The sequence below is a fragment of the Periplaneta americana genome, chromosome 3, assembly GCF_040183065.1.
Source record: "Periplaneta americana isolate PAMFEO1 chromosome 3, P.americana_PAMFEO1_priV1, whole genome shotgun sequence".
NCBI lineage: Eukaryota > Metazoa > Arthropoda > Insecta > Blattodea > Blattidae > Periplaneta > Periplaneta americana.
The window spans coordinates 143,703,204-143,723,144 of NC_091119.1; the positions used below are offsets into that span (position 1 = coordinate 143,703,204).

Here is a 19,941-nt window from a genome sequence, read left to right on the forward strand (position 1 = left end):
ATTGAATTGAATAGTGGGATGCTTTGAAAATAGATTTTAAATATTGTGATGTTGGAAAAATAGATTTCGAGTATTATTATGCTAGAAAGAAATAGATTCTGAATTAATTTTACGTGGAAAAATAAATTTCGGGTATTAGGATAGTGGTAAAATAGATTTAGATTTAATTGGTTCTCATTAAAAAAAAAAAAAAGAAAATTGACTCTAATATCTTGAAAATTATTTCATGTACAAAAAATATATTACGTGTATCAGATGTCCCCTTCGATGTAATTTAACTTGTAATTGTCGCTTTGTGTAGGCCTATATCTGAAATGTTTCACACGCTATGTGAGGTGAAAGAGCTAAGTGTACCATTCTGTATACTGTATATCCTGCTCCCTTGTCGGACATCGAACTCGCCCCATTAGGATTTATAGCCACAGATTTGCTACTTGAGCCATACAACAGGAATTATCTTTTTACACCAAGATACAGCTCATTTATTGCAATACATTCGTCCTTTCTACAGGAACTGAGAACGACTCACAACTCAGGAACAGAAGCTTATTTTAAGCTTCCTATAGTTTGTGTAGCACGCCAACTCAATTTCAGGCTTGCCTTGTGATAACGTAATCAAGTGAGAATATTCGTATTACGGTAACTTAATAATAGCTTGACCTTTCATCACAACGATTTTCACCTGTAACCTCCTGGCCCTTTTATGAACTCCTAATTTTACATCACAACGTGGGTAGATTTTACTGAAGAATTAAATTGTCATCCATCGACAGCCTGTTGTGAAATCGAAACTCCCATACATACGGTATGGATTTTAGTCTGTTGTCATAGTGATTTCATACGAGTATGTTGTCTTCATAGCTTTCTGCCCAAGGGCAGGTCTTTCACTGCAAACCCTGCATTTTCCCATCTTTTCTGTTTCCCCCCTTCCTTTTAGCCTCAGCATATGATCCATATGGGTTATTCCATCTCAAATCGACCGAAATACAGAGAAAATTGACCTTGAAATTTTTAAATACAATGAAACTTTTTCTGTCCGTTGACAACTGCGATACAATGCTTTGTGCAAAGTTTGAGGCATCAGAACTTCATAGTGTTTAAATTAAAAATATTTAAATTTATCGTATTTTCATAAAATTAGCAACTTTAAACTGTTGTGGCTCCGAAACCCTTTCACCCAATGATCAAAATCATGGTTTATTTTGATGCTGAGAAATTAAAGTGTATATTGACATGTAAACAGTTTTTCTTACTTTTTATGGAAATGGAGAAATTTAGATTTTTCTTCATTAAGACGCCTTTGCCCACGAAAAAATATTTTTAAAATATATGGTTAGATTCCGCATTGAAAGTACAAATAAACACATATTTTTTACTGGTGGTTCGTTGATAAGAAAGTATTGAAAATATCAAATAAAGAAAATAAATAGTACGCGCGTGAACTAACCAGCTGACTGTGAGGCGGGATCTAGCCGAGGGAAGCAAGGCCAGGAAACAAACACGTGATGTTTCGTGTAGTAGCGCATAGCTGGGCTAGCTTTATCACAAGTTTTCATAAACACAGGAGTAAAATGACGCCCAACGCTCGCTTATCTTCAGCTCTCGGCCAGTGCTTTCTGTACTGGGCCGTTCAAGTCCAGGCGTGTGAAAATAATTTATTTAATACCCTCGAAACTTATTGCCGAGCCACTAAGCAAACAATGCCAAATCCCTCTTAATAAGGCAAGTTTTTTTCTCAATTTTTTTTTCACATTTTTACAAATGGGCAAAAAGCCTAAAAGTAAGTAAAATCAGATTATCTTTCTCTCTGTGTAGGGCCTACAATAAAAATAAGGATTGCTTCTTATCGTAACCTACCAAATGTCAGCTTCAAAATGAGCTCCAGTTCAATGTTCTGCAGTAAATGGTTCCAGAGTTCTGAACGCTGAAAGAGGCTTGTTTTTATAAAATACGCTAAATTTGTCGCTCAATAGTACGAAAACCGTTTGACTTTCGATAGTATATTTTTGAAAATGCACTATCCTTAGCACCTTGTATAAATAGGGAAAAAATTAGAGTATTAAAAAAATGCGCGGTTTTTTGCTGATCGATTTCATATGGAATAGCCCATATATCTTAATGTCGTCTATCATCTGATATCTTCTTCTGCCCCGAACTTTCTTTCTGTTCATCATTCCATTCAGTACATCCTTCAGTAGTCAGTTTCTTCTTAGTCAGCGCATACGAAAATATCTAGCCATTTAATTTTTCTAAATTAATTGCCAATAAATAATTAATATATATTAGAAACAAAATAGAACCAAGGACAATCCCCTAGTTCTCATGTTACAGCGCTTTTATTTTAGGTCTTCCCAAACGGATCACCCTGTTAATTTAATATAACGATATGCCTATCAAGATGTCATGGCGCAACAGTGATTGTTGTAAAGATTTTTGTTTTATACATACAGTACAATTTGTACAGTGCTGTTAAATAATAACATTAAGTAATCAAGACGTGAAAAGCACAGGGTATTCCCCTCTTCTATTTTCCTTTTATAAATCATATTGATGGAGGATTAAACAAGGGGGTGAGAGGATTACGCAAGTAAAAGCGGATTATGTGCCGTTAAAGGGGAAAACACCAAACAGTTTGTTTCACCAAGAGATGGAACCGATGCATTTCACTGTTAGCCAAACCCTTCGATATAACCAAACCACAAACTCGTCGGTTTTTTACATATACCGCACGGAACTGTGGGCCTACTTCTTTATTAATAAAAAATACAGAATATAGCTAGCACGAAGGCATTTTTCGTAACTGAAATTTCCCTGAAATGGTTTGAAATCTATACAGAGTAGCTCTACTAAATATTTGTCCGAAGAAACTGCGTTAAAATGACTGTCAGCTTTAACGCATCTTGGAGGTCACGATAGGCTGTAGAATTCCGTCTTGGGTATGGATATGTATTTATCCGATGTCTACGCACTTATTCAGATGATAGAATATCACTGTGTTTTTGTCTAATAGAAACACTCGTATAGAATTTGTTAATGTTGAGAAGAAATTTATTATTATTATTATTATTATTACCTTTTTTCATTTTCGATCATAACTAATCGTCTAGACCTCTGTTGTAATACACTGTGTCCCAAAAGTCATGGTAGTGTTTCAAAGGATCATATATATTTTTTTTAATGAATAGGGGTAAAGCTGGGTCTTAACGGGAGAGTAAAATGTCTGACACTAGATCTCAGACACCTACATTCCATTCCTGCAACCTGTGGAGTAAATCGACGCGTTTGGGTGGAGCCTATGACAAGCGAATAGGCGGAGCCTCTCCGTGCGAGAGTGTATTGCGGGCTGCATTGGTTCACAGCCGCTAAGAGGTAAGATGCACGTGAGAAAAGGTGATAGGTAGAGATGACATTTTAGACGCTCGTCTTCAATCAATGCTCTCCCCAGAGCGATCATTGGACTGACCCTCTTCACTCATAACTTGCGCAAATGTCTTGTTTGGATTCCTATAATCCACAGATTCCAGAAACAAAGTATAGTTTCCGTGTTAGACGGCCAGTTGAGCATGTTGCTGATGTCTACTGGCCGTATTAATACGGAAACTAGGTGTCTGAGATCTAGTGTCAGACATTTTACTCTCCCGTTAAGACCCAACTTAATATTGGTCCTATACGAAAGTAAAACTCTCAAAGCTTTCGTCTGTAAGTCTGAGCTAGTTGAGGCACTGAAGGAAACAAAAGACGGTGACACTCGAACAAATGTAATAATTGTTTTTGTTACAATTAATTGCACTTTACAAGATGGATGTCCAAAGAAAAGTGCAATGTGTTTCGTGGCTGGCAAAATTTGAATCTGTGACTGTTCATCGTTGTCTATTTCATTAAGCATATCCACAGCAAATTCATACCTCTTGTGATAATCATCTGGATGGAGTGCATGTAACAATTAAAGTTTATAAAGAGCCAGATGAAGACCTTTCTTTAAAGCTCTATTAACTGATTTCTTTGGACTCTGAAAAAATGCTCTTCGGATGGCTTCTACCGTTTCATCATTAATTTGTCGATGGTCTTCCAGTACGCCTTTTCTCCAATAGGCTTCTAGTCTCTTTTAACTGTCTATTCCAACGACGAATGTTATTCTCGTGTGGTGGTTCTTCGTTAAACACGCGACGAAATTCACGTCGTAGACGAGTCACAGATTCAAATTTTGCCAGCCACATGCACTTTTCTTTGGACATCCATCTTGTATAATTAATTGTTATAATGAAAATTATTGCATTTGTTCGATTGTTACCGTCTTTTACTTCCTTCAGTGCCTCAAATTTATAGACGAAAAACTTCATGTCGCACGAATATTACATTTCTACCGCTATTCTTTCAAAAAATATAATCCTCTGAAACTCCTCCATGACTTCTGGGACACGATGTATCTGGGTTGTGTCTCTAGATTCTCTACAGATAATTTTTATTACTCTTTCTAAAGAATAGGATCAATTTCAAGTAATATGTCTTGCATTTCCAAAATTTGTTCATGTTTCGATAATTTTTAGAAATTATTATTATTATTATTATTATTATTATTATTATTATTATTATTATTATTATTATTTGAGTCTATCCTTATTATCATTATCTTATGTGTTATAGATTTATTAATTTGTCAGACAGAATAATATCTGTAATATTAATTGTCAATATTACAGATATTATTCTGTCTGATAAAATATTAAATCTATAATATTCTCATAGCTAGCAGTGCATATGTTGTGCAGATTACTGTGCACTTAACTGCGGAATCCCGGCCAAATAAGTCACTCAGCTGAGTGCATTCCTAGTATAATGGCAGTTGACATTGAACATATACGTCAACATCTATGCTTAACATGGAGTCAGGCCACAAAGGGAAACATTGAAGGAGGAAAATTCGATCTGGTGCTGTGGATTGTATTCGGCGTAGCTCAGTGGTCAGAGCGCTTGGTACGTAGAACCAAGGACCCTGGTTCGATCCCCGGCGCCGGAGCGAATTTTTCACCTCAAATGTTACTTATCTTATGTAGATTGATAAACAATTTTTTTCCGTTGAATCACAACATAGGAATCATCTGCCTCGATTGTTCAACTGCTGGAAACTTCTGCACAATATGGAATATTTGAAGTCGTTTGATTGATTAGTATAAATAGTTCTGGAATTTTAATGTTTTACTCAGATGTTTTAGTATTTTGTAACTAAACGTCTGCAAAATCGGCATCTCATTATGACTCTTTATATAGCAAATCAGAGCGGCTACATTCTCCGATAATAATCCTAACAATAACAATAACTATTAGGCTATTATGGTATTATTTTACTACAATTTAATCAAAATAAAAAAGTAATAATAAGTTAGCAGCTAATGGAGATTTTTCTTTTTGACAGTTTAAGGTTAATTCTTCTGTAAAGTTGTCGACCACCGTTTGTTGACAATGTGCAAAGAGCATCCACCTGGTGCGTCGCATTGTTGCGCCAGCACACGCGATCAATATCCTTGAGAACAGGTCGGATGTGCCGAAAGGTCAGAGAGTATTCTTGTAACGGTGTGACGCATTTATCGATTGCAGGAATGGGACCCCAAGCTGCCCGGGCTGAGGGACTATCCCGAGCTGAGGGCCGCGGTTCGACGCTGGTCCGAGATGCAGGACGGCCAACGCATCCTGGTGACCACGCCCAGCGTCCTGGTGGGCTACCGGGTAGAAGTTTACAGGGCGGAGGGAACCACCCAGTGGTACACTGCCGTCATCGTCAGCTACAACGAAGCTACGAGGGTATGTCACAATCACATTAGCATGAGTTATATCACAAGGTGAAGCGTTTACAGCTTCCAGCACTAGGTTTGGATTCTGATTTGCCTACTCCAACTTCAAGACATCAACATCATCTTCAATACCTACCATCAAAGAATGAACACTTTCGTCTGCTCCGTTCTTACTCTGTGAGGATTATGAATCACAAAATATCTTCGCAAATAACGAACATGGCGCAAAACCATCGATGGAAGACTAGTCATGACTAGTCGGTCAGGAAAAAATAAAATTAATTTGCAAAACGACTTAAGTCCCTAGAAGTAGTTTTGAGAAAATTAAAGAAAACTGTTTTAGCCTCGCTGAACTATATATTGTTACAATATAATTTTTTATATGTAAGAGAAATAGTTTTATTATAAAAATTCATACTTCTGTATTCTTCTTCAGGTTGTAAAAATTTAATTATCTTCAGGACTTAAAGTTGTTCTCCAAATTAACTTAAATCCTGCATAATAATTATTAGGTTACTGACACATAAACATGTTTAACTAAATATATTTATACCAATATCATAAAATATCTTTATTATTGCAATTGTTGAACAACATTATTTTGATGTGTAACACTTTTATTAAGCCGCCAATGCTTATCTACTATATAATGGCTATACAATGGCTAGGTTTTCAATCATTTACAAATGTTAATTGTTAATTTAATTATAATGCATCTGAAGATGGTACAAAAAATGGTATCGAAAACGTTCATGTAAAAATCTTATTAATGTAAATGACTATTATAGTAGATAAGCATTGGCGACTTAATAAAAGTGTTACACATTACATTATAGCAGCTTATCGGTAACAAAACAAAAATGAAGTTAACATTATTTTGAACAATTTGTTAATCACAAGAGCACAGACAACTCTTGGGAGTGTTATAACGAGACCACAGCTTAGTTTCATCTTTCAATTCTTTCTTGTCTCCCATGCTATAATGTTTTTGTAAAATGTATGCACATCTTCTTCATCACGAATGTACTTAAGCATTTTACGAATATCTTGAATTTTGGTTTCATTGATCGGGGATAAACCACTGTGTTGGAAAGTGGAGAAAGAATGATGCTGAAAATAACCAAGAAGTAGAAAGGGAATTGGTTGTGTCACTGGCCTACTGAAGGATGCACTGGAAGGAATGGTAAACGTGAGATAAGTTCGGAAAGAATTACCAATGACAACAGACAAAAAACAATTTGTCACCTGAGTGTATGATTAAAATTACATATTGTGTAAGTTTCTTCAGCGCTTGACAGGAAAAACGACTTAAGTCCAGGACTAAAGTCGTTTTACCCCTTAACCAAATATTCTGCTGCTAATAAAAACTATACAAAAGTCGTGGATTAAAGTCATTATGCTACTAAACGATGTCCCTTGCACACAGTAACATAATCATGCTCTCAACTCAAAACCCCAAAATGTGGACTTAAATCGTTTTGCAAATCCACCATTCATATATTGCTACTGAACGCCTGGCTCTATAGACTGTATGGAAAGCTCCTCGAAAAATTAAAATGTATATAATTGCAGTATAGGCCTAGTCTGGTCTATGCCATGTAAGAGGGAAAATGAAATAATATATTGGAAAAATAAACATAAATTTTCATCCAGAATCCAATTCCGTTCCCCTTAAAAATGGCGTATGGGCAGCATCGATTTTTTTTTTCATCTCTTCTCCTCAGCATTGATCATAGATATAGTAGACGAGGTAAAACCTGTTCTGTGACTACTTTATTATTAAGTTTTTAGTCTCAGCTGATCTACAGTGTCTGTAGATTCGTGTAATATTAACGACCGTTACTACTCACATGCCAAACTGTTTTTCTGTTCGCCTAACCTTCCCCTTCTCGCGCAACTCACACGCCAAATCTCGCCTCCTGTACTACATAATTTTTATAGCGATGAATTAATGAATCACAGATAGAGAATAGGACTAATTCACTCGCACTTAGACCACTAATACGGGTTCATTGCTCTACTTCCAGAATTGAATTTCATGTGGCGAGAAATAGCCTGGAATTTTTTTAATGAAACTTCATTAAGCAGGGTACGAGTCGAACGCTGTAAAAAAAAAAAAATTTCTGTGACGGATCTTTTAAGAGGACTTTGTGTGTTGTTGCTACGGTATTGTGTGCGTTGGTGTGTTATCCTGTAAAAGAAGTTGTCGATGTTTGCTATTTTGCACCAAGTTACACAAATTAATGCATAGATTAGTGGGAGTGGGGCTGCTACCGAGCAGTGCGTCTTTGTAGTGTTGTGACGTTATACAGTCAAAACCTCTTAATGAAATTTACCAAAATCAAGATCTGAACAAACGAGAGCGTAGCGTGAAAGAAAGTGTGTAAATGAGCCGCTGAAAATTGAGTCAAGAATGAAAAGAGTAGACTGGAAGGAGTGCGAGAATGCAGGACAAGGAATTTGTTTTATTTTTAAATCATTATGAAGAGTATTTAGTATAAAAGTATTAAATTTAACTCTAAGGTATCGTCTCTCATTCCACGAAAATGTAAGAATTGCGTAGAGGCTGCACACTTTTATTTATTTATTTGTTTGTTTATTTATTTATTTATTTATTTATCTATCTATCTATCTATCTATCTATCTATCTATCTATCTATCTATCTATCTATCTATCTATCTATCTATCTATCTATCTATCTATCTATCTATCTATCTATCTATCTATCTATCTATCTATCTATCTATCTATCTATCTATCTATCTATCTATCTATCTATCTATCTATCTATCTATCTATCTATCTATCTATCTATCTATCTATCTATCTATCTATCTATCTATCTATCTATCTATCTATCTATCTATCTATCTATCTATCTATCTATCTATCTATTTACCTATCTATTTATTTATTTATTTATTTATTTATCTATTTACCTATTTACTTATTTACTTATTCACTTATTTATTTATTTATTTATTTATTTATTCACTTATTTATTTATTTACTTGTTTATTTAATAATGTAATTGTTTATTGTCTATTTATTTAATCTAAATTATTTATAACCTTATTTATTTACTTTTAATTTATTCATTACTTTTATTATTTATTTATTTTGCAAACCTCTCATTCAAGAACAGAGTTATTTTGCATGTTATAAATCTACAACACGTGTTAGAAGACTTATTTCCTCTACGAACGTCAGCTAGGCGAAGGATTCTACTTCTGTTAAGACTTCATCGAAATCCCTAACTCTTGGCCGGATTTGAACCTACGATCTTCAGAATCAATCACTTGGTAACCATTACGCCATCGAATGAAGGCATTATTATAATCAGAAAAAGATTGCATTAGCTAACAGTATTCTAGAACGGACTGAAAATCTTAATTGTGTTATGCATAACACAATAGGGCAAGTCTTTAGAAGGTCCGTAATTAAAATCCCTTTCATTTTTAAGCAAGTCGAAGATATAGCGCTTATACAACAGGTGCTATTCAAGCTATTTCGAGCGCTCTTCAAGAAATTCGAGAGAAAAAGGAGGGGGAAAGAAGTGAGAGGAGGAAGAAACTGCTGAGCATGTTCCAATAGCGTGTAGGAGTGCACTTGTATTGTGACTGCATAAATGGAATTGTGGAATGTGTAGTACATTCCCCGGAAAGTTTCCGCGGAGATGTTTTAATCACATCACGTTCTGCGTCCTTATATTCGTCATCGACGATTTTATACACGAGTGCTCCCGTATACAGCCCCGAATCGCGGGGACGAGATCGGGGAATGGGGGAGACTAGATCTGCAGCACTTCGACATGTTATGAATGAGAATTTTTGAGCTATGGACGGAAACGGCAGGGAAGTAGTATAGTCCTCCCCCGCGTTTGAATAGCTTGAACTCGTGCCATAGGATCCACCCCATCGCCCGCCAGCCTTCAACAAAAGCAAAAACTTACAGAAAAATAACGTAAAAACTTACATAGTTATCTCTCAAACGTGTTGGGAGCCGTACGTCACACGGAGTGGAAGCTGGAATTTGCTTATATTCAAGTGAAAAATTTGAATTTATTTCCCAATTCATACCCTAGCATGAAAAAAATTGATTAGATTAGAAAACGACAAGTAAGAACGGAAATTTAATGATACATGAGGGACAAGAGGAAGAACCTCATGAAATCATCTAAAGTCCCATCGCTCTTATTTCCGGCAGCCAATCACGTTGCAAGTTGGCTACATTTAAACGTGTGCATCTTGTCATCCGCTGCTGATGACGTTATGCACTTCCCAAGGTTCGATAAATACTTAATATAATCGCCCACCATTTTAGTTCTTTCATTGGCGTTCGCAGAAAGCACACGAGGACGTTATTTGCCGCTCAATTATCTGCTCAATTACAGCGCGTTTGATTTATTACCATAGGAGTACGATATGATAATGTTTAACGGTGCGGTAAATAGATTCCTCGTCTGGTAGCTTGGCAACGAAAGAACAGAAATGGCGAACGATACTACCTAGCTAGACTTTATAGACTATAGAGCCTTCACTTCCTAAGACGTAAGCAAAGAGGAGAAGTCACCCCGGAAATAACAAGGACGCGACTATAGTAGAAACGACTGTCACGGTCCTAGTGACAAGAGAATCTTCTAGAATTATCAGATCGGAACCCCTTCTCTTAAAAAATGGTACAGGTGCAGATACTGTGTAAGAAAGATTAAAATACAAAACGTCAGCTACCAATACGAATCACAAGATAGAAAAGGAACTCCCAAAAATAACTTGGAAACTTTCATTTGCGTAGCCCTTTTGTCTTTGTCAGGCTGTTGGAACATAGTAATTTCTTCACACGGCTTTCTGTGACTTTTCATTTCTCAACCACTATGCCTCTAATTCTATCATATACAGAACTTTGTCTTCGACCTTATTCATCACGCTTGAGTTCTCATAGATGTATTCTAATACTGTATGAAAGAAAATTTATAATAGACACTGTTATACAGGGGGTGTCACAACTACAGGTACAAACTGGAGGGGTAAGTAGAGGACAATGAAATAAGGTATATATTACGTAAGGACTAATCTCTACTTTCTGCAGAAAATCGAACCCTGGTATGCCGGATTTGTTCATATTATATAAGGATTAATCTCCACTTCCTGCCAAATGTCGAACTCGGATAAGTTATGCCGGATTTATTCATATTACATAAGGATTAATCTCCACTTCCTGCCAAATGTCGAACCCGGATAAGTTATGCCGGATTTGTTCATATTATATAAGGATTAATCTCCACTTCCTGCCAAATGTCGAACCCGGATAAGTTATGCCGGATTTGTTCATATTATATAAGGATTAATCTCCACTTCCTGCCAAATGTCGAACCCGGATAAGTTATGCCGGATTTGTTCATATTATATAAGGATTAATCTCCACTTCCTGCCAAATGTCGAACCCGGATAAGTTATGCCGGATTTGTTCGTATTATATAAGGATTAATCTCCACTTCCTGTCAAATGTCGAACCCGGATAAGTTATGCCGGATTTGTTCATATTACATAAGGATTAATCTCCACTTCCTGCGAAATATCGAACCCGGGTATACCGGACTTGTTTATATTACATAAGGATTAATATCCACTTCCTGCGAAATATCGAACCCGGGTATACCGGATTTGTTTATATTACATAAGGATTAATCTCCACTTCCTGCGAAATATCGAACCCGGGTATGCCGGATTTGTTCATATTACATAAGGATTAATTTCCACTTCCTGGCGAAAATCGAACCCGGGTATGCCCGATTTCTTTATATTACATAAGCATTAATCTCCATTTCCTGCCAAAAATCGAACCCGGGTATACAGGGTTTGTTTATATTACATAAGGATTAATCTCCACTTCCTAACCAAAAATCGAACCCGTGTATGCCGGATTTATCCATATTACATATGGACTAATGTGTACTTCCTGTTGAAAATCGAACCTGTGTATGCCGAATTTAAGTTATCCATATATAAGAAGGAATAATTTTCACTTTCTACCTAGAATGGAACCGAAGTTCGCTGCATTTATAAGCGGAAACGCTATTGTCTAAATTACAGAATGGCAATAAAAAATTAAAGATAAATGTGTAAAGAAATAAATGTGCAAGTAATTGTAGCTACAGGAAATTAATTGTGATGTGAATTACAACTGTACAATTATTAAAACAGGCCTTGTACAGATTATGTTACAAATATTAATGTAGAAAACTCTTCCTTAATACTGTAATGTCTGTAATCTACGAGTACTAGAATATCTTTGTATATTCAATAGTAGTGAATGGTTATGTATGACCTTCTCACATCACTCTGTGCAACCAACAAAACGACGCCCATTTGTCTGTTACATTAATATTATTTACGACTGTCTCCATTCTTGACATCTTGAATATTCAGAGTCTATATGAAAACATGCCGTCCTAAAATACAAGCAGTCATTTGTCTTCCTCCGTAGGTAGCATTACATGTAAAAGCACCCAGAAATCATCTACATATTCATGTGTTTTAACACCGCATATTGAGAAAGGTTGTTGTTGACACCAGTGAATTATGCATGACAGCTGCCCTATGTCTTTCTAATTTTCTTGAATTGGCGCTATTATTTTATTCAAGAGTGTAGGTCATGTGCTGGCTTTATTTAGCGTGTGCTGTAAGTGAGTCGTTTTAAACGCAATATTTATGTTTATTGTTGTTGTGGAGCTTGTATTAAGAAGAAGTTTTTTATAACGCATATTAACATGTCTGTTTTTCTCTTCCTGTTGCGTCGTAAAATTCTATTTGTCAATTACGGCATATACTTAACATTCATGAAAACAATAGCGTAAGGAAAGTTGTTTAAGAAAGTCTCCCCCTTCCATCTTCATTCGACTGGATACGAGTCGAACACTGTGAAACAAAATTCTGTGACGGACTTTTAAGAGGGCTTTACGTATTGTTGTTACGGGATTGTGTATGTTGCTGTGTTATTGCGTAAAAAAATTATTTGTTTGCGGTTTTCACCAATTAGTTGGAGTGGGGCTGCCGTCGGGCAGTACGTCTTTCGGAGAGTGTTGCGACGTTATACAGTCGAAATCTGGTAGAAGAAGAAGAAGAAGAAGAAGAAGAGAAATATTGAGAAAAAAAGATAACAAAGAAACAACAAGAAAAAGAATGAAAGAAAGAGTGACAGGGGAGTCATAGGATCCCTGCAATTGCTGTCGTTTGGGTGTCATTAGAGTTTTGTTAAGTTTATTTATACACGCTTTAACATCTGTGGTCATATCGCGTGTGTAGGATCTTTGAGTATATCAGTAGGCTGTGCTTACTATTGTTAAGTTCCTGTTTCTGTTGTCATATTATGATGTAGATGACTTGCGTTTATGTAACTGATTTTATATTTAGATTATTGTTTATGAAATTATGATCTTGATGATTGAGGCGGTGATGAATCATCGTATGTAAATTTCCAATCCGGCCTTTGCCTTTGTGACTGAAAGAAACTATAAAAAACCTCTGTCAATTTGGCCGGCCACGGGGTTTGAACCCGGGACCACCCGAATGAGAGTCTCAAAAATTACCGTCTAAGGCAACTCTCTTAGTTGGGCTTACTTTCATACTGAAGGACTTCTTCTTCTTCTTCTTCTTCTTCTTCCATTCAAGTATCAGGCCATATGGCCTATTACGATGTCACAGTTAAATTTTCAATCCAGCGCTTCTTTGGACGACCGAGAGATCTCTTCCCGTTTGGACGATAGTGGAGCATGACTTTTGGGATTCTATCTCTACGCATGCGATGCAAATGATTTATCCAGTTGTTCCGATAATGTTTTACGTGATTAATTACAGGTTCTAGTTGTAATTCTTCCATTACATTTTCATTGCGTTTGTGATTCCATTTCGTATATCCCGCTGTATATCTCGTAAATTTCATTTCATTGCCCGTTATTATTCTTTCGTCTTTCTTCTGTGAAATGTCTACTTCATCGAAAAAAGATAATGTGTATCCGAGATATGTAAACTAATTTACTCTTTCTAATATTTTTAAATCTAAACATATTTTGCTAGGCACAGGGTATTTTTCGTAGAAGGCCATAATTTTAGTTTTTTTTTTCTTTATTGATTTTAATATCATATTTAATTCCAATTTCGTTAAAATTAAAAATTGAACGTTATAATTCATCTTCTGAATTTTTTCCTTCTTAATTAATGAAATATGTTACTACATTCTACATTCCTAATAATGTTATTGTGTATTGTGATATTTAATTTTTGTTTAGCGAATTGCTTCTTATTTATGAGGATTATGAATATAATTATGAGTAAAATAAATTTAATGCAATTTATGCGTTATATTTTAATGATTATTTTCGTTTATCCCTTTGTTGAATAATATACGGGGTGCAAATGAATCCATTACATTAATTTACGCAAACAAGTTTCATCGAGTAAGTTTTGTTATGCGTCCAGTAGTTCTGAGAATACGAAATGTAACGTGTTGCAACGCTGCTCCTTGAGGTCATTGCTCTGTCTCATCAGATACCTTTCGATCAAATTACTATACATACATAACCCATTACTTAACATTACTGTAAACTTAACTCCTTTTCTAAATTAAATTATTTTTTATTTCTTCGAAGATAATAACAAATGGAAATTGAGTGTATTCGTAATAATGTTTTTTTGAGTTTTCATGAAATGTAAAGGAATCTTTAATGAAAATAGTTGTTTTATGAGAATGTATATTCTTTACTACTTTGTAATTACGAAAAAGCAAAGAAATCAATAGATACTGTGAATGTTAAATAAATTGCATGGTATTAAATTTAGAGTTAAAGAGGTTATAGCATAATAAAAAATTAAAAAAACCAAACAATTTGCGTAATTAATTCATTAAGTACATTACGGTTTGATCTACAGTAATTTGATCGAAACGTATCTGATGAAACGCTTTTGTTTACATTCTCCTCTCGCAAGTGGATGGTTGTACAGTCCGCATTTCACAAGAAGATCCGAGCAAGGAATGTAAGTGAAAAAATCTTATAACCTATCCCCGATACGGAACCGGCCGGCCATTGACTGAGCCTTGTTTGTCCCAGCCGGCCAATGACCCCACTCCCATCCATCTGCTCCTTCAAGAACGCTGAGTTACTGGCTTACTCTCTCCTCTTACCCCGCAAGGACCGTACTCCCCTCGCAGGGATCCTCTCGTGAAATTTGGAGAGTAGTTGCATTCACCCCCATTGCGGAGCAATGATCTCAAGGAGCACTGCTACTCTTTGCAGCACGTTACATTTCTTAATCTCGAAACTGTTGGATTGTTCTTATTGTTGATTAGAGCTGAAGAGAATAAAGCTACAAAAACTTCTTGAGCATTTCATGTAATAGTTGTGATTGTGTATTAAATTATTGTAAAATGGTGTATACCCTTCAAGAGAGAACATAAATCATCCGTATTGATCAAATTTAGGAAATTACACAAAATAAACTGTGTTTTCATCCTACAATCAACTGTTAATAACAAAAATACAGGTTGCCAGGCGACGATAGAAAACAAAAGATTCGAAAACAAATGAATGAGGTGTATAAGCAATTGAATGCTCTTTCATATTTAAGTATAAAAATATACAGGTGCCATTTGAAATTTCAAAGTGGGGCCGGGATAGGGGACGGTGAAATCTAAAATGCAATTAAGCCTGGTTTCAGACTTCCACCTCAATGTCTAAATTGACGTGTTTTTTGCTTAAATTGAATTCAATTAAAATAATTAGTTATTTAGACTGGGAAGTTTTGAAATGAAAGCCCTGTATATCTGTCGTAGGCCTACAACTATTTAATATTTAAGGAGAAAAATTCGCTCTGGCGCCGGGGATCGAACCCGGGTCCTTGGTTCTACGTACCAAAGCACTCTGACCACTGAGCTACGCCGAATTCAATCCACAGCACCGGATCGAATTCTCCTCCTTACTCCAAGTTAGGCATATATGTTGACGTTTATGTCCAATGTCAACTGCCATTATACTAGGAGCGCACTCAGCTGAGTGACTTGTTTGGCCGGGATTCCGCAGTTATATGCAGTGCTAGCTGTGAAAATATGGATTTATTAATTTGTCCTACAAAATAATATCTGTAATATTGACAATTAATATTTGAGAAGAAAAATTCGCTCCGGCGCCGGTGATCGATCCCGGGTCCTTGGTTATACGTACCAAGCGCTCTGACCACTGAGCTACGCCGAATTCAATTTACAGCACCGGATCGAATTCTTCTCAAATATTAATTGTCAATATTACAGATTATTATTCTATAGGACAAATTAATAAATCCATAATATTCTACAGCTATTTGTTATTTGAATTACTGTATTTTATCCGGATGAATCGTTACTAAACAAGTGACGTCAGAATTGCGTGACATAACTCATTGTAGTTGCTAAGCAACTGACGCCAGAATGGTGTGACGTAACTCAATGCCGTTGCTAAGTAAGTGACGTCAGATGTAGTTTTTGTAACATGTTCATTTGGCACTGAAGCATAATCGTTTCAGTTAAAAGAATGGCAAAATATGGAAGTAAAATACTGAGAAAAACTAAGAGATAAAGATGAGGAAAGGAAGGAAAAAAAAGAAGAAAACAGAAGATGTAAGAGACTATAGAAGAAAGTAAGAAGTGAATATAGCAAAAGCAGAATAAAGAGAATGGAAGGAAAAAAGGAATATAGCCTGATAAAGGAAATTAAGAGAAAAACGAATAGGTAAAAAGGAGGGACAGAAAAGGAATTAGAATATACAACATTAATTATTATGACTAATGTAACGGACATTAGATAAGCTGCAGAAAAATAATGCACACACGTAACACATACACAGATTTTTTTTTTTTGTTCCTAGTGTTGTGCTTATTGACTGTTTGTACAGAGAAATAGGTCGGATCATCACGCACCATTAGTTAATTTGGACATCATTTATTGAAATTCCGGACCCAATATTCAACGCATTGTGAATATTGCTCATAAACGTAGAGGAAATCTAAGCACGGTGTGAAATAGCGAACGTTTCATGCATGCATCTAGATTTGTGGTATATGTCATTTATGGTTTTAATACAATGATATTACCATGTCAAATTCTGCTGGTTGAGAATTAATCTCTGTCGATATTAAATATATAAATGACTTTCATAACAAATTTTCCACATCATATATAGATATTTGGCGGTTTTCATATCCGACGTTAATGAAATTTCGGTATAAACGCATTAAAATGTCGGTGAACAAGATTTCATGAGTATACAGGTATATAGGCAAGTACAGGCCAGGTCGTTCATTTAACTGTGCAGCGTATTTCGAGTTGTGAATAACACGATGTGACGATATTGAAGTATTGATGGAAACTGAATGACAGGGTAAACCAAAGTACTGAAAAACCTGTCCCAAAGTTAGTTTCTCAAGTATTTTTCACCAACTTATTGTAATGTTGCAGAAAATCCATGTCGTGGCTTCACGGAAAATGGAAACCAAAACAGAAGCGAGCGATAATGATATAATTAATTCACTGTTAGAGTATCCTAGTTTTTTTTAGAAGAAATGATATTGAAAGACGGGAGGTTTTGAATAAAGACAGACCTACGCCATCACCGACAATTTTTCAGAAAGATAATCTTAAAACCCGAGCTTTCAGTGTATGTTGGTATGAAAAACATAATTAGTATTTAAGGAGAAAAGTTCGCTCCGGCGCCGGGGATCGAACCCGGGTCCTTGGTTTTACGTACCAAGCGCTCTGACCACTGAGCTACGCCGAATTCAATCAACAGCACCGGATCGAATCCTCCTCCTTCAATGTTTCTCTTTGTGGCCTGACTCCAAGTTAGGTAAATATGTTGATGTGATGGCATATACTAGGAGCGCACTGAGCTGAGAGACTTGTTTGACCGAGATTCCGCAGTTACGTGTACAGTAATCTCTACAAATATATGCACTGCAGCTATGAGAATAGGCCTATTATAGATTTATTAATTTGTCCTACAGAATAATATCTGTAATATTAATTGTCAATATTACAGATATTATTCTGCAGGACAAATTAATAAATATATAATATAAATAGTAATAGTTCATTTTATATCATGGAGTGCAGTTTCACAGAAATGCGTAGAAAATGTGCTGGTGAGCCATCATGCATGAACCACATCTTTAATCTTTGCTGACTTGGCACATTCTCTAGCATGGCAGGCAATACGTTAATAAGAAATTCCTGAAAGTCTCTGTTGTTGCACGTATGGCCCTATTAATCTATCACCAAGAACGCCTGCCCATACGTAGATTGAGAATCGGTGCTGATGCCGTGTTTCTTCAACTGCATGGGTATTTTCATCAGCCCATACATGCTGATTACGAAAATTCACAACCTCATCTCTGCTGAACCTCGCACCTCAAGTGTTCAGATCTCAGAAAGTATGGTGTTGTAGGACCCATGCTTATTAGACATTATTTTCTTGTTTTGATGCATGCTATCACCTCCTGTATAGTGTATAGTAGAATTTTCAAATGTTCATGTAAAAATTCAGTTACACCACTACGTATTTCGGTGGAACCGATTTTCGTTTGAGAGAAGTTCAGTTAACGGAGGTTTTACTGTATTATGTATCAGGGATGTCAAGTGCGGGCATATTGTATTCTCTGAGACCTTCCACTTACGGAATCGCATACAGGCACACGCTGCAGTAGTCTTATGTACATGCAAATGGTGACACCAAAAAAAGAAACTAAAAAATTTCATAGTGCATACCTCACACTCAATGTGCACTCAGCACACAGCACACATCAGACATCAGGGTGATATTCTCACTCACACCACACGCGCTCCAACATTCCTAGGTATGTACTGGAATGGACTCAAAGGCACCGGAGATACGATGTCGCAACTCTTGAAGATTCTGAGGTGTTGGAGGTAGGCCTATATAGATGATAATCTTTTATGTAACCCCATAAGAAGACATTCGAGTCGGGGGACCTAGATGGCCACTTGCAGATGTCGTCCTGGTCTCAAACGCTGCCAGTTTTTTTTTTTTTTTTTTGTTAAGATGGTCACGTATATTTCCTACAATACAATAATGAAAAAAATAACAAAATACTGGCAAACCCGAACAAACGAAACCCATATTAACAGCTTCTATTCGCTTCTGCTGTCATCTATTGCTTTTGATACCAATTAAACATACCTTCAAAATAGAAATTCCATGAGTCGTAATTTCTTATGACATTAGTGTAAATGAAGTTCTTAATATACATCGTTACGAAATTGTAGCAGTTTGTATTCACGGGGGGTTTCTGTGGACATACTGTATTATTAATTTATTAGATACTGTTTGTGTAAAGCGATACATTATTTATATACAGTAGAACCTGTATTATCCGTGATAATGAATGAGATGGACTGAACGGTTGATCGAAAAAATCGGACAATCCGTACCATGGAAGATTTTGTAATTTCCTCCATGGTCTTACATTTAACTTGCTAGTTGGTGGATCAGAAGTTCACTAATTTAAGTCTGGTTGTCAACGACGGGTTTTTAAGTAGCAAGGAAGCCCTTTGTAATGATTGTCTCAAGAAAGATAGGAATAAAGGAGGTTTCGTGTTGTAGATTTACATACCTTTTTACACTTTATCCTTGTTTTATTTTTATTAAATCGCGCAGTTGTAACTCCAATCTCGTATTCTGATGCGAGATGAGCCACAGTTTCTCTTTCTCAAACCAATTATTTCCATATTTTTTCGATACTTAGCACAACACGTTTTCTGTTAAAACTCATGGAAGACATTTTATATACAAGTTATAGAACGGCAATTCGAACAGTAGACAATGCTGTGTAACGATAAAGGGTTGTAATAACACTCTCTAGCAAAAACAAAATATTTAGCACCTACTAATATGATGTACAAAACAGTACTTCATATAAGTTATTTATTTCTGAAGAAAAAAAGAGCGAGAAACAGGCAGTCGGATGATCCGCCAATCGGTTAATAGGATGACGGATAACCGGCGTTCTATTGTAATAAAATGGCATCAATATAGTTATGTAATTAACGATATACTTACTGTCCGTTATTCAGGAGAAGACGAGCGGAAAGTATGTGACCTTCTTGAC

The 19,941-nt window shown here is 36.0% G+C and overlaps 1 protein-coding gene across 1 annotated transcript in view; it reads left to right on the forward strand.

Moving 5' to 3' along the window:
* The window catches only part of LOC138696590 (probable JmjC domain-containing histone demethylation protein 2C), a 1,076,998-nt gene that overhangs the window by 572,078 nt on the left and 484,979 nt on the right, over nt 1-19,941 (forward strand). The window contains exon 4 of the mRNA XM_069821740.1: nt 5,596-5,799. Within this exon, the coding sequence (XP_069677841.1) occupies nt 5,596-5,799 (204 nt within the window). The remainder of the gene's footprint in view (nt 1-5,595; nt 5,800-19,941) is intronic.